This window comes from Corticium candelabrum, chromosome 19 (genome assembly GCF_963422355.1).
Source record: "Corticium candelabrum chromosome 19, ooCorCand1.1, whole genome shotgun sequence".
Taxonomy (NCBI): Eukaryota; Metazoa; Porifera; class Homoscleromorpha; order Homosclerophorida; family Plakinidae; genus Corticium; species Corticium candelabrum.
This window is the reverse complement of record NC_085103.1, coordinates 2,215,360-2,229,417: the sequence shown is the minus strand read 5'-3', so window position 1 is coordinate 2,229,417 and position 14,058 is coordinate 2,215,360. Positions and strand designations below refer to the sequence as shown.

At 40.3% G+C, this 14,058-nt stretch overlaps 2 protein-coding genes across 2 annotated transcripts; both read right to left on the bottom strand.

The window, feature by feature from the left end:
- Positions 1-356: 356 nt before the first annotated feature.
- Positions 357-3,610, bottom strand: LOC134194549 (uncharacterized). The gene is made up of 10 exons (XM_062663493.1): positions 3,583-3,610; positions 3,395-3,514; positions 2,953-3,185; positions 2,822-2,884; positions 2,116-2,251; positions 1,803-2,058; positions 1,641-1,747; positions 1,532-1,585; positions 764-833; positions 357-694 (listed from the first exon to the last, which is right to left on the bottom strand). The coding sequence occupies exons 2-9, from the start codon at positions 3,491-3,493 to the stop codon at positions 825-827; spliced, it is 957 nt and encodes a 318-aa protein (XP_062519477.1). The 5' UTR covers positions 3,494-3,514; positions 3,583-3,610; the 3' UTR covers positions 357-694; positions 764-824.
- Positions 3,611-11,216: 7,606 nt separating this feature from the next.
- LOC134194548 (uncharacterized) lies at positions 11,217-13,744 on the bottom strand. The gene is made up of 8 exons (XM_062663492.1): positions 13,704-13,744; positions 13,564-13,626; positions 12,979-13,114; positions 12,654-12,909; positions 12,469-12,575; positions 12,357-12,410; positions 11,613-11,682; positions 11,217-11,544 (listed from the first exon to the last, which is right to left on the bottom strand). Exons 1-8 carry the CDS (start codon positions 13,742-13,744, stop codon positions 11,417-11,419), a joined length of 855 nt encoding a protein of 284 aa, XP_062519476.1. The 3' UTR covers positions 11,217-11,416.
- Positions 13,745-14,058: the final 314 nt, after the last annotated feature.

Here is a 14,058-nt window from a genome sequence, read left to right as displayed (position 1 = left end):
GACTTACATCTTGGTGATCGACTCCACGCTGAATCACGTTTCTAAGTAATCAGGTTAGCCTCAACCTGTTCGTCAGTGTCCTAGAACACGTCTAGGCGTAATTAGATGTCGCCACCTTGACCGCGCATCGCGATGCTGTGCCTAATCAGCGTCATCAAGAACGTAACACTTGGTTGTCATCCTAGTCTGTCTAGTCACAAACTCGATTCAGGTGAATTAAGCATTAAGCTAGGAAAGTGCGATCTAAACCGCCCAGACACCGTTATCTAAATGCAGGTTTGGGTGTGGCGGGAAGCATGCGCATAAATCTGGACAGTGCTCCTTTAAGAATCAATTTTTATAGAAAGCTCTTGAGATTATTTCAAGCAAACAAATATTTATTGATTAAATGCACTAAACGAAAAACCTGTAGTATCAACGACAAATGTTGATATAGCGTTTGACTATGTTTGTGTGCTAGCTACATGCAACAATATGATTTCTTCGTTGAGTTTAGAAGTATTATGTAAGACATGTTTCTCAGTTGTGGGTGATCTAACTTTGCAATTGTTTCTCATTTAAGCAAGTTAGCGAACAAAGATGTGGAATAGACCACGATGTTTGCACGCTCCTTTTTCTGTTGTTTGAGAGGAATGAGGTTCAGCATTGTCCCAATTTTCAGGGGCGAGAATGTGTCCTCCTCTATTAGTTATCTCTGCAACACGAGCCAACAGACAAAGAATACGATGACAATGACAAGCACTATAGTTCTAATGTAACTAACCATTCCAAACTTCTTTATTCCAAGCACAACTAGAAGACATTGCTCCAGCCACAAAAGCCGTTCAGCTATTCTGTATCCAGTAACGAACAATTAAAAACTCTGCTCACTTTACCCCGTCACTTCTACAGCTATGAGCCTTCTGAAACCACGATAGAATTATTGCAAAAGCATTACGAATTTACACGCCACTCTTCTTCTATCTAAATAGAGTCGCTTTTTGTAAAATCTATCTGAAATGGGACAAGCGACGGACTTTTCAAGTAACCACTAAGTTGGTAACACTGTCTGCAATCTTCAAAGTGACATCTGGAACATAAATGTCACTCCTAGTTACGCCGTGTTAGGTTCCCGTATAAAGGTGGCAAGCTAGCCGATTATTTCCTGTAGTGCAGTTGCTGCGAGATAAATTTCTATAATTCATTTTATCAGTAATTTCAAACATGAATTGGTAACAGGTGTTTGTAAACACTGAGCGAATTTGATTTGCCGTTCGTTCATTGTCTGTAGTTGCCATGTGCGACCAATCGAAAATGATTTTGGTAATTGACATCAATTTGGGCCTCCACATTATCTAAGCGTAACACAGTCTACCAAACATCCACACACATTCATAGTTCTGTCTTTATACAGGAAACAGGGCAAGCGTTATATATTTTGAATTCGATAATCAGTAAGTCACGTAACTTTTACTAAGTCCTCGTTTCTTCTAGCTCATAGCTGAACATTATTTCATATTTGTACATGAAAAACTATAGCTAGTAACCATACCCAGCTGAGAGCGATGGGTTTGTGACTGGAAAGTTCTGTGCCATAGTAGGAGTACTAAAAAGAGTAAATTGATTAGAAATTTAAACTCTAGAAATGGGAAACATCACACCGTTGAACAAGAATGTTGTCCGGCAAAACCTGCTTCTATAAACGCGCTAAAATTGTTACCAGAGTTGGCTGTGTTGTTGAAATACATCTTAATCAAGGTTGTCTTTTCTGTAAATAGAATCAAAGTCAATGATTATATTTTAAAGGTGCTGCTCCTACTCACTTTCGTAGTCTTGGTATCCTGTCAACATGATCTGATTGTATCCCTCTTGACTATTTTCTATAGCTTTCAACACATCGTATGCTAAGCGTTTGTTGGCGTTTCCCGGATCAAGACTAGTAATGTGAGCAGTAGACCTGCTGCCTTTCTGCATGTTGTTGCTAGATCCACTCTTAGCATCTCTACTCGAATATACAAGATTCCATCCACCGCCAAACGACTCAAAATCGCAATAAATTTGAAACGCTTTTCCTGAATTCTTAAACGTTAAAACAAAGATCATTTTAGAAGACAAACAGTTAAACGGACATTATACCGGACTTGGATTAATCCAACGGACAGACGAGTTGGCATTAAGTCTAGTCAACCAATATTTTCGTATTGTATTACACGTTTGACCAGCAGATTCTTGACTTGAGCCATCTCCACCTTTCCCATTTCTTGAACACAGCCTACACGCAAGAATTGTTATCAAAAGTGGCAAATCTAGGCATGCATAGGTGCAGAGGGCGTGTGGGATATCCTAAGACCTATACTAGAACTCAGCATCAGTCGTCTCACTCACTTTCTATTACGTTTCTCTCAGCTAGGGGCGTATGCTATTGCGTGGCATGGGTCAGACCGAGCTATAGCCCCATCATTTGTTGTCGTGATCATAACAATTGTGGACCGTAAATACGTGTGAATGCCAAAGCTGAGTATAGTATGTACACTCTTCTTTTTCCAGCCTGAATCTGCCACTGATTCTACTGTATCAGGCAACTACAAGCCAATGAAATGGGCGTGTCTATAAAGTGGGCGTGTTTTGTAGCATTGTGTTTCTAGAGGTCACACTACGCTCCTGTTTCTCTACTAGTTCAGGTATGAGTGTAATATCCCTATTCCTTTAATTTCTGGAACATGTCTTAAAGGTAATTTGAAATGCTTCATATTGAAGTCACAAATAGAAACTGTTACTACGCCACTCCCTCAGCAAAATCTTAGATCCGCCACTGCTTAACAATACAGCAATTTTTACTTACCGATTCGAAAGAGAGTTTACATTCTCTTGCAACTTTTTCCAGAATTGATTTGCTACAAGATACCTAAAAATTAAGGTTACTGGTTGAGTAAGTGTATTTGACCTCCATGCAGGTTCAGGTGTTATGCATACCATTCTCTCAAAGTGGTAACTGTTGCGTTTAACTCCGACATATAATGGTCTTCGTATGATAGTCTCGGGATTGCCTTGAACAAAGCCGAACCATGTAGCATAACTACACTGATATTCTCCAACAGCATTCCTATCCACGTATCGCTGCGGGTACTGTAGTGGGTGCTCAAAATCTTGATTACTCGTCCAACTTGCTTGGTCATAACATACGGCACTGCATCTTCTTCTGTAAACTGCAGGTTAAAGCCAATAACATAAACCAGTTAAGAACGTGCTAGTACATGTACTGTTGCAATCAGCATCTCGCGGACTCTAGAAACATTGAGCAGTGAATTTCTTTACAACTGCTAACTTATCTGCAAGCTATAACTTATTTTTTGTAACTTGAACACTTGTGTTCTCCATGCAGTACATTTACCAAGCTATAGGAGTAATCACTTACGTTGCACCCATCGCTTAGGCACTCATGGCTTAAGACTACGCTGGTTCCAACCATGGAAAAGAGGATGAAAATTTGGACGCAAGTAGATGTCGACACCATGTCGTCTCGTTTTTGAGTGACCTACAGAGCAAACAACGTCTGTAGAAAGGCGAATGTCATGCGATGTTCAATAAAAGTGCTATTCTCACAGTTTGGAGTCTTCAAGTGAATTGTGACAGGACAGCAAGAAGAATGAGAGTAGCTGGATGGCTTGGTGAATTGATAGATAAGCACCCCTATACAGACTATGAGGTGGTATAACACACGCCTTCTAGAAAGAGTAAGGTGATAGTACGCCCGCCTTTTACAGACACATTTTAGATACACGTCTAGAAACAAGGTAGACTTTGAAATTAGCAAATCTAGGACTGGACACAAGAGTGTCGAGTAGCATGATGTAATACAACAATGTCTGACAATGCGTGATCAGAAATTTTAATTGCAACCTCGTCCTTCATTCGTATTACATGTCGATTCCTCGGATTGTCTCCTACCATCACCGTCACTCGTCGATTGTGTCAACAGGCCAGGGTGATTGTTTCGTGCAAGAAACTCCTCCTCTCTCACTTTTAGCGGAGTACGATCTGAAGAAGTATATAAGCAAGTATGTAAAAGCCGTCTCTGTGGATATACTTGATAGATACTAGTCTCACCAACATCCAGTTGGGTGTACGGTTTCCCGACGTCGCCTCAACTTTGCAAAACGCGTCACTCTTGGTTTCTCAGTGAAGGGTAACAACTGCACGTGCCACAGATTGTATCATCAAACCGCCGATGTGCTATACAATAAACAGAGCTTTGCCACTTTCATTCCATTGTAGTCTCGCGTAGCCAACTCCTCCCTCTTTACAATCAGAACAATAGTACATTTCCAATTTGGTAGCGCTCTCTTTACATCGCAACACTTACCAGCTTGGTCAAGGGTTACGAAAACGCCTTCCTACCGTAGTCTACGGACACGTCTAAGAGTCGGCTCAGAAAATGAGTTACGTTGTAGCTTTCTTTCAGCAACTCATATATGTTCTAACTAACTGACGTGCTAACAATCACAAACACGGTGGTTGGCCTTTCGTTAAGTGTGGAGGAAACCGGTAGCGACCGCCTTTCTGCCTGACTGTTGCAACGTGTTGGTATATGGTAACTGTAGTGTTATTGTTCTGTATTAGAGAAAGTGTGCAACACAACACAACACCGTCTACACTATAGTCTTGTCTATAGTTGCCCGCATGCACACTCTAATTACTAGTAACCGCACACCTTCCCTCACAACTCTAGTGTGTGTCAAACGTGTTGGAGAAAGACTTTCTGTTTGCTGTCTTGTCTTCATTCTCTGCCCTGAGCCTTCCTCCTGCATACTGAAAATTGTGCCTGCTTCTGGTGATGTTGGTTTGACCCAAATGACCTTACTCTGATTTCTCCAAAGTTCTCTAGGAATTCCAATAATGTACAGACTTGGACAAAATTATAGGGACACCCCGCTGTGTATATGTAGTAACACAATAATTAGGTCACAATTTACCAACTAGCAATATTCCTAAGAACTTAATAGTTACCGCTTTGATTGTTAGGTTTCTTGAGAATGCTGTAGACCCTAAATAGTTTTCTTTACGTTTCGCATTGCGAAGAATGAAAGCTAAAAGTGTATGACGTCATGACTGCGTAAGCGTCGTAAGTTAGACTCTCCCTGATTCTGTTTAGTGGCTTTTAAGAAAGCCAGTTTTATTAACGCGAAGGAAAATTGAAGCCCTTCACCAGTTCCTCAGTACCGAGTGTTCCCGCCTCTCGCCCTCCTGATTGCGTCCAGACGTCGCGGAACACGTTCTGCCAAGTTCCGTGCAGACACGCGAGGCTGGAATCTGCTGCCACGCCTCTTGTAAAGCATTCTACATCTCAGCTGCAGTTCTCGGTTGGAGACGGTTGGCAGCAGTTTTATTTCATGCCACAAGTTCTCGATTGGATTCGCATCAGGCGATTTTGGCGGCCAGTCCAACGTGTGACGTCATGCTGGCGTAGCCATTGTCTTGTTGACCGAGACTTGTGGATTGGCGCGTTGTCCTGCTGGAAGACAAAGTCGTCTCCTATCAGTGCCGCTGCGCCTGTAAGCATGTGCTCCTCCAGAACCTGTTGGTACGCCGTGCTGTCCAAACGACCTTCCAGTTTCACCAGAGACCCCACACCATGCCAACACATCGATCCCCACACCGTCACACTAGCCGCGTGCTAAACCGTACGATCGCAACATTCAAGGAGAATTCCTCACCTTTGCGACGCCAAACGTACAGAGCACCATCGTTTCCTATGCTGAATTTAGACTCATCTGAAAAATGAACAGATTTCCAGTCATCCAAAGTCCACTGTGTGTGAGTGGGTGCCCATCCCAGTCGTAAACGCCGATGGTTTTCTGTTAGCAGTGGGTTTTTCTAGGCCTCCGAGCGTTGACTCTTGTCTCACTGAGACGACGACGGACTGTTCTACTTCACACCTGGTTGCCGGTTTCATCAGCCATCTGATACGAGAGCCGTCGTGATGGTGCTCTGCGGTTCTGCAGTGCCATTCTCTTCAGTCGATGATCTTCCCGGATTGTCATTGCCTTCCCACGTCCAGGTCGTTTTTCATAATCGTTGCTGCCATGGGAAAGCCGTTGCAGGCAGTGATGAACCGAATTCCTGGAGCGCCGGACAAAAGCTGCGATCTGACGCACAGAGTGGCCAACTGAGTGAAGAGCTTCAAATTTCCCTCGCGTTTTTGGACTCAACTGTTTGCCTCGAGGCATCGCAGCAACTCGTGAAATATCGCACGGAACAAGATTCTGCAACTGCGTGCAGCTGAACGTTCAGGCTAACTTATCGCCTAAGTTTGGCGGTCTCAAACGGCAGCGGTTTTAGTGCAGCTGACATTTTGGCTGTAGCAGTTTCAGCTTTTGCTACGTAAAACATGAACCGGAAGTGGCATCTTACTGTTCTTTTGTTGCTGTAACTTTATTATTGTTTGTCTTAGCAGGATTGTTTTTAATTAATTAGTATCACATAATTCTTTGAATACGTTGAAGTTTGTTTATTGCTTAAAATGGCAAAAAAATTCAAATTGTGATGACATGCGCGAAATCGTTGCGCAAAAAAACAGATGAGTCGCCATTTTTTCATAATGTTGATAAGAGGACCCACCAAATTGCTTTCACTCTCTACTACAGAGCATTCTTAGATTGTATGCCAAGAACGAGCGTCCAAAATCGATGAACGTGTAAAATGACAAGAAAAGTAGAAATGGCCGTCTTCCTTCTTCAAAGCAAACTAGATGCGCAGTAGGTAGTCAATACAGCTGCAATCTTGAACTCAAGCTATATTACATAATAACAATGGCACAATCCATGAAAAAATAAATTCGAAAAACATTTCCTTTTGCTAGAGAAAAATTCAGTGCTAAAGTTAGACTAGACACAAAAAGCCAGGTGTCCCTATAATTTTGTCCAAGTCTGTATGATGGGGGTGTGCCCGTTTTTGAGACTACGGTCCTCCCTAGCTGTTATACAGGTGTCGATCCTTTATAGTTTATCCAGAACTGTCTCTTCTGGTAACATTTGTTTTATTTTGGACTCGATATCTCTTATCATTATGCTGTTTCTGATTCGATCTCCTTGAATCTTGGGTCATCTTGTCCAAATTGAGACAAATAGGTCAATTGGGGTTGAAGTTATTTCACAGTTACTGATATTGTGGTTGGAATGTGTCACCCCATGAGCAACTCTGACGGACTGAGTTTGCACCAGGTAAAGGGGTTGCTCGACAAGCTAATAAGGCCGCATGGATATCCTTTGAGCATTTAATTAAGCATCTGTTTCATTGAGTCTGTCCCGTTTGCTCTGCAAGACCATTACTTAATTTGATTATAGCTTGGACTACTGGTGATAAGTCGAAATTCATATGACTGTGCGAGTCTGTTGACTGCCTTGTTTACATACTCGGGGCCGCTTGTCGCTCCTCCGCACTTCAGGAATCCCATGCCTTGCAAAAGTAGACATCATGGTAGCTACAATGTAGCCCGGTGTACTAGAAGTCAACATGAACACCTCTGGATACCTTGAGTATAATAATTCAGCAAAGTTGGTATAACGCTGTCCGTTGATCTCAAAGAAATCTGACCCCACAACTTGCCACGAATAGTCTGGCAATGTGTTTGCATAAGAGTCTCTGGTACTTTTCTGCTCATCTTGGTATTGGTGGGACAGTGGTGGATCAACTGGGCTATATATATATATATATATATATATATATATATATATATATATATATATATATATATATATATATATCTTTGCTGATACCTGGCCACCAAACTGATCTCTGTGCTCGCAATCTCTAACGTGTGATGCTGTGATGGCACTCGTGTATCCTTTGTAGGACCTCTTGACAAAAGCATTTTGAATAACAATCCGATTTCCGTAGAGCAGAGACTCGGTCTGTAAAGAAAATGAGTTTTTGACTTGCAAGAATGGAACAAGTAAAGGTTGCTGCTATTTTTGATTGACCCAGTCTGACTTGCAATAATGGACAATTCGTTGGCATAGTCCATACTCCATCTGAGCACTGCAGTATACTTCCCAGCGTTGTTCAGTAACTTAATTTGTCGGTAGAAAGCTTGAATAGATTGAACAAAAGGTTCCACCAAAGTTTGGAGTTCGACTGACTCACGGTTCTCTGATGTAACTGGTTCTCTTGTCTGTGTATCAGCCGTGTACAGATCCTCCCCTGGAACGTGCTCTATGGGACAGTAGAACCCTGGAATTACGATCACCTTCAGGACTATGGTTTGTTGCTCCTATTTCTAGGGTGGCCTTTGTTCTGAATCTGCGTGGGAGTGGGTAGTGACACCCACGTTACTAGCACTCAAATATTGCTTGTAAAACATGCGTGTTAGTCACATGGAACAGTCACCCGGACATCATGAAGTACATCATTATTAACAAGCTTCTATGATGCAATGTCCATTAGACTAGAGTAAGACATGGTTCTACTGTAAACAAAACAAGGACTTTCCTTTCCTCGCGTCTTTCCAATGTCAAACTTTGTTACCGCTGACTTAGTCCCTCACTCTCATCGACTAAGGGTGTGTGACCATTTCGTTCATTCCAATTTTAATTCAGAGCAACAATTGAATATTATATTAGAAATAGAAATTAGCATACAGGTTACTTGCAATTTCAATATTCAATCTATTGTAAAAATTGAAAATTGACTGATTAATAGCCTATAATTATTTGCAAATTAAAATGAATATTGAAAGCATACTTAAACTTTAACCAATTTTTATTTTTAAAGCAATGGAATATTGAAATTGCTTGCAAGTTATTTTAATTTTTAATGTTATATTCAATATTCAATATGGTTTAAAAATTGAATGTCAAATTTTTAATTTGCGGGTCCAATTCGTTCATTTAATTTTTAATTTTTGAAACAAATTGAAAATTGAATTGAAAAGTAAAAATTTACTATTGGCACGCAAATTCAAAATTTGATAATAAAGTATTAAACCAAATGGAATATTGAATTTAACATTGAAAATGGAACTAACGTTCTTGCAATTTCAATATTTAATTGCATTGAAAATAAGAATTGGTTAACTAAAATTAAGAATGTTTTCAATTATTTGTTTTAATCCTCAAATAATTATAGTCTATCGATTAGTCAATTGTTAATTTTTAATAGAATTGAATTTTAAAATTGCAAGCAAATTCTAAACTATTTTTAGTTTTTAATTCAATATTCAATTGTTTCTCGGAATTGGAAATGGAATGGACGAATGGGAACGCACCGGGGACTAGTCTAAAGCAACAGTTCATTCCTCTTTAAGAATTCTGCAGAGCTTGACCCCGCCATTTCTCTATGCTTTATCTCGGAATATCGATGAGGTGTGCATATGCTTGACAGCAATTTCAAAGGCTAAGAATGATCGGAGGGACGATAGAAGTTGTTGCTATTCTGAATTCGGAGTTGATCGTATTTCCGGGAACACAATGTGTTACAGAGATCCTAGAAAAGCTTCTGACCGGAGGAAACGGTTGTATTTCAGGCGTGGTCTTAGTTTCGGGGTGGGGTCGCAAGGCGTGGTTCTACTGTCTAAGTATACCTGGCCATTCTTAATCGAAATCGTAAAATGCGAGGTGGTATAGAGTGTCCATATGTTTTTACGGAGCCAAGGTATGAATGGTTTATGGTACGTTTCAATCTGGAACTGCTCTAATTCCCACTAGGAACTGTGAGAACTTTCACAAGCCTAGCCTCGTCCCCAGACTCACGTGAGTCTGGCAGTGTCCGGTTTCCGTATGACATTTTCAGGGAGGCTGAAAGTGTTATACGGGAACCGGACACTGCTGGCCTCACGTGAGTCTGGGGACGAGGCTACACAAGCCCATGTAACTGTCAGGGCTTTCTTTTTACCTTTTGTACAACTTCTCTGTTATATCAATTTGTTGGTTTACGTCGATAGCCCGATACATGTAGTGCATAGTACAACTGCCAAAAATGTTGCTGTAAAGGCAGAAATTATTTAGTGTTATACCTGAAGTGTCGTCAGCAAAGGAAAATGCTTGTTGTGCCTCTGTAGGGCGTGCGTCCGTTGAATTTGACTTGCAAGTTGCCTATCTTCGTTTGATGCATGTAATCGACACTATCGACTTAATCAATTAAATTTGGTTTTGTTTAAATGCATTGCTTATTGTTTTAATCGATGTATACATTGGTAAATTTGACGCAACTATGTTAGTGCAATTTAAATTAGCGTCGTCAATTTTAATAAATGTAGTAGAGATTAGTTGTTTATGTTTAAAGTATAGATGATTTGAAGGGTGGAAAGCGATACAAGTAAAACTTCTTGTCACAGCAGATTCGCGTTCTAGAAGAACGATTGTTCAATGGAATGTACAAGGTGGGCGTTACGAGTACAGAATGTGACGGGAGCGATCATGAACAGCAACAGCTAGACCATAACTTTTAAAAACAGTCAATACAATATAAAAACTATAGACTTTACTACAACAAAATTGAACGCTACTTGAGTAACAGATGATGCAAGCATCAAGAGAGCACATTTCACTAGATGAGGCATTCAGACAGGTAAAGCTCGAATACAGGTGCAGTTTGAATATTTGTAAATCTTAAAGAGCACTGTCCCCGATTTTCCTCGGACTCCAGAATGTCGCGCTCACTTCAAGATTAGCTAATGTATATAGAAAATTGTTCGGTAAAAGTTAACGAAATGTAACTGTATTGAGTCTTGTTTGCCCTAAATTACGTGACTTTGATGTTTGCGTACACAAGTTCTATGGAATTGTGCAAGATGTTGTGAAGTCACGGATGGGCAAGAAGAGAATCTGCATTGGGATGACGTCGCGTGCCATTAAAAAACGAGAAGTACATCTACATAACTCTAATCGAAGAGACTCTCAGAAGGCTGATTTTTATGAAAAGACAGATGCAACTGTAGACTTACAAGTTGGTGGTCGACTTCATGCTGAATCACGTTTCTAGGTAATTAGATTAGCCTCAATCTGTTCGTCAGTGTCCTAGGACACGTCTAGCAGATGTCGCCACCTTGACAGCGCGTGACTAGTCAGTGTCATCAAGAACGTAACACTTGGTTGTCATCCTAAGCTAGGAAAGCGCGATCTAAACCGTGCAAACAACGTTATCTACATACAAGGGCTTAGGCGTAGCAAGCATGCTCATAAATCTGGACAGTCCTCCTTTACGAATCAATATTTATGGAAAGCTGTTGAGATTATTTCAAGCAAACAAATATTTATTGATTGAATGCACTGATTGAAGAACCTGTAGTATCAACGACAGATGTTGATATAGCGTTTGACTATGTTTTTGTGCTAGCTACGTGCAACAATATGCTTCCTTCTTTGAGTCTAGAAGTATTACGTCAAACATGCTTTCTCAGTTGTAGGTGCTCTACCTCTGTAATTGTTTGTCATTGCGCAAGTTAGCGAACGAAGATGTGGAAAAGACCGCGATGTTTGCACGCTCCTTTTTCTGTAGTTTGGGAGGTATAAAGTTCAGCTTTGTCCCAATCTTCAGGGGCGAGAATGTGTCCTCCACTGCCGCCTATCTCTGCAACACGAGCCAACAGATAAAGAATATGATGAAGTGATAAACACTAGTTCTATAATTTAGCTAACCATTCCAAACTTCTTTAGACCAAGCACAACCAGAAGACATTGCTCCAGCCACAAAAGCCGTTCTACTATTCTGTATCCAGAAATGAACAATTAAAAACTGTTTTTACCACGTCACTTCTACAGCTATGAGCCTTCATGATCGAATTGTTGCACCGATTACGAAATTTAGACGCTACTTTCCTTCTAGAGGCGCTAATTGTAAAACCTTTCTGAAATGGAACAAGCGAAGGACGTTTCACGTGACCACAAAATTTGTAACACCGTCTGCAATCTTCAAAGAAACATCCGGGACTTAAATGTCGTTCCTGGTTACACCGTGTTAGGTACTCGTATAATAAAGGTCGCAGAGCTAGACAATTTCGTGTTACAGCAGTTGCAGCAAGCTAAATTACTGTAATTCATTTTACAAATAAGTTTAAACATGAATTGGTAAAGTCGTTTTCGTAAACGTTGAGCGGATTTGATTAGCCGTTCGTTAATTGTCTGTGGTTGCCATGTGAGACCAATCGAAAATGCTGTTCGGTGATTGCCATCACTCTGGGCCTGTCACATTTCCTAAGCGTAATACAGTCCAACACACCTCCACAAACGTTCATAGTTCTCAGACATGCCGTCAAAGCAGGTCAAGCCTTAGACATTTTGAATACGATAATCAATAAGTCACGTAACTTTTATTAAGTTCCGCATTTCTTCTGGCTCATAGCTGAAAATTATTTCTTATAAACCTATAGCTAATAAACATACCCAGCTAAGAGCGATGGGTTTGTGACTGGTAAGTTCTGTGCCATAGTAGGAGTACTAATAAGAGTAACTTGATTAGAAATTTATACTCTGAATTAATTATCAAACATCACACCGTTGAACATCCAGTTCTACCGGCAAAACCTGCTTCTACAAACGCGTTGAAGTTTAGACCAGATTGTGCTGTGTTGTTGAAATACATCTTAATCAAGGTTGTTTTTTCTGTAATGGAATCGAAGTCAATGGTCATGTTTCAAGGTTTCTGCTTAAATCTTTACTAACGCTTTAATTCCTACTCACTTTGGTAGTCTTGGTAACCAGTCAACATGACCTGACTGTATCCCTCTTGACTATTTTCTATGGCTTTCAAGACATCGTATGCCAGGCGTTTGTTGGCGTTTCCCGGATCAAGACTAGTGATGTGAGCAGTAGATCTGCTGCCTTTCTGCATGTTGTTGCTATTGCCACTGCTCTCATCTCTACTTGAATATGCAAGATTCCATCCACCGCCAAACGACTCAAAATCGCAATAAATTTGAAACGCTTTTCCTGAATTCTTAAACATTAAAACAAACATTATTTTAGAGAACAAGAAGTTAAAATGATATCATATACGGTATAATACCGGACTAGGATTAATCCAACGGACAGAAGAGTTGACATTACGTCCAGTCAACCAATATTTTCGTATTGTATTACACGTTTGACCAGCAAATTTTTGACTTGAGCCATCACCTTCTTTGCCATTTCTTCTACACAATCTACATACAAAAATTTGTTATCAATTTATTAGTGGTGGATCTAGACATGGAGGCGGAGGGCGCATGGTCCTTTCTAAGACCTATATCGTCTCATTCTTAGTCCTATAGTAGTCGATCTAAATTACATATTAGCTTAATTCAATCATGCTAGCTCTTCCACGACACTCACGTACGGTACTGGGTACTTCGACTGTATATCAATGTTTTGAAATTTACTTCAGTTTTGAAAATAATATTTTGCAAGATGAGTACTTCTGATGCCAATAAACTACAGTAAAGACAGTAAACGTAAATTTTTTGAATACCCCCTTTATCTTACCTTAATTTATAAGCAATTTATTCATAGTGACGTTATGAAATAGAAAGTATTACCGCGCCATCTCATACCAAAATCCCTGATCCGCCAATAATCAATAATGATAATATTACATACTGCAATACTTACTTACCGATTTGAAAGAGAGTTGATACTCTCTTGCAACTTTTTCCAGAATTGGTCTGTTACGAGATACCTAATACAGAAGAATATAGTTGCTAGTTGCCTGATTGCATTCAGTTCTTGCGCACTTTATTGGCATTGTATACATACCATTCTCGTACTGTTGCAATTGTTGCATTTAGATCCGACATATAGTGATCTTCGTATGGATGTCTTGGGAGCACTTTCATAAAAACTGAACCATGTAGCATAACTGAGCTGATATTTCCCAACAGCTTCTTGATCAACTCATAATTGCGGCCATTGTCGTAATGGTTGCTCAACAGCTTTAGTACTCGTCCAACGTCTTGAGTGATAATATACGGCACTGCATCCTTTTTCGTAAACTGCAAGTTAGAGGCAATAAGAAACAAAAAACAATTAAAAAATGAAAGGGGACACTAACAGTGCTGAACCCAAGGCGACGAGAAATTGACCCTTTTCCAAGTTCGGATATTTTGTTTGT

Bases quoted from the DNA above. Each gene is read 5' to 3' on its own strand.
- LOC134194549 (XM_062663493.1), bottom strand. From the start codon at position 3,493: ATGGTGTCGACATCTACTTGCGTCCAAATTTTCATCCTCTTTTCCATG. The intron at 2,252-2,821 runs GTAAGTAAAAAT...TCTTGCGTGTAG, and splicing joins GTAAACTCTCTTTCGAATCG to GCTGTGTTCAAGAAATGGGA. The intron at 1,586-1,640 runs GTGTGATGTTTC...TACTCTTTTTAG, and splicing joins GACAACATTCTTGTTCAACG to TACTCCTACTATGGCACAGA.
- LOC134194548 (XM_062663492.1), bottom strand. From the start codon at position 13,744: ATGTCGGATCTAAATGCAACAATTGCAACAGTACGAGAATG. The intron at 12,411-12,468 runs GTGTGATGTTTG...TACTCTTATTAG, and splicing joins GTAGAACTGGATGTTCAACG to TACTCCTACTATGGCACAGA. The intron at 11,683-12,356 runs GTATGTTTATTA...TTCTGGATACAG, and splicing joins AACCCATCGCTCTTAGCTGG to AATAGTAGAACGGCTTTTGT.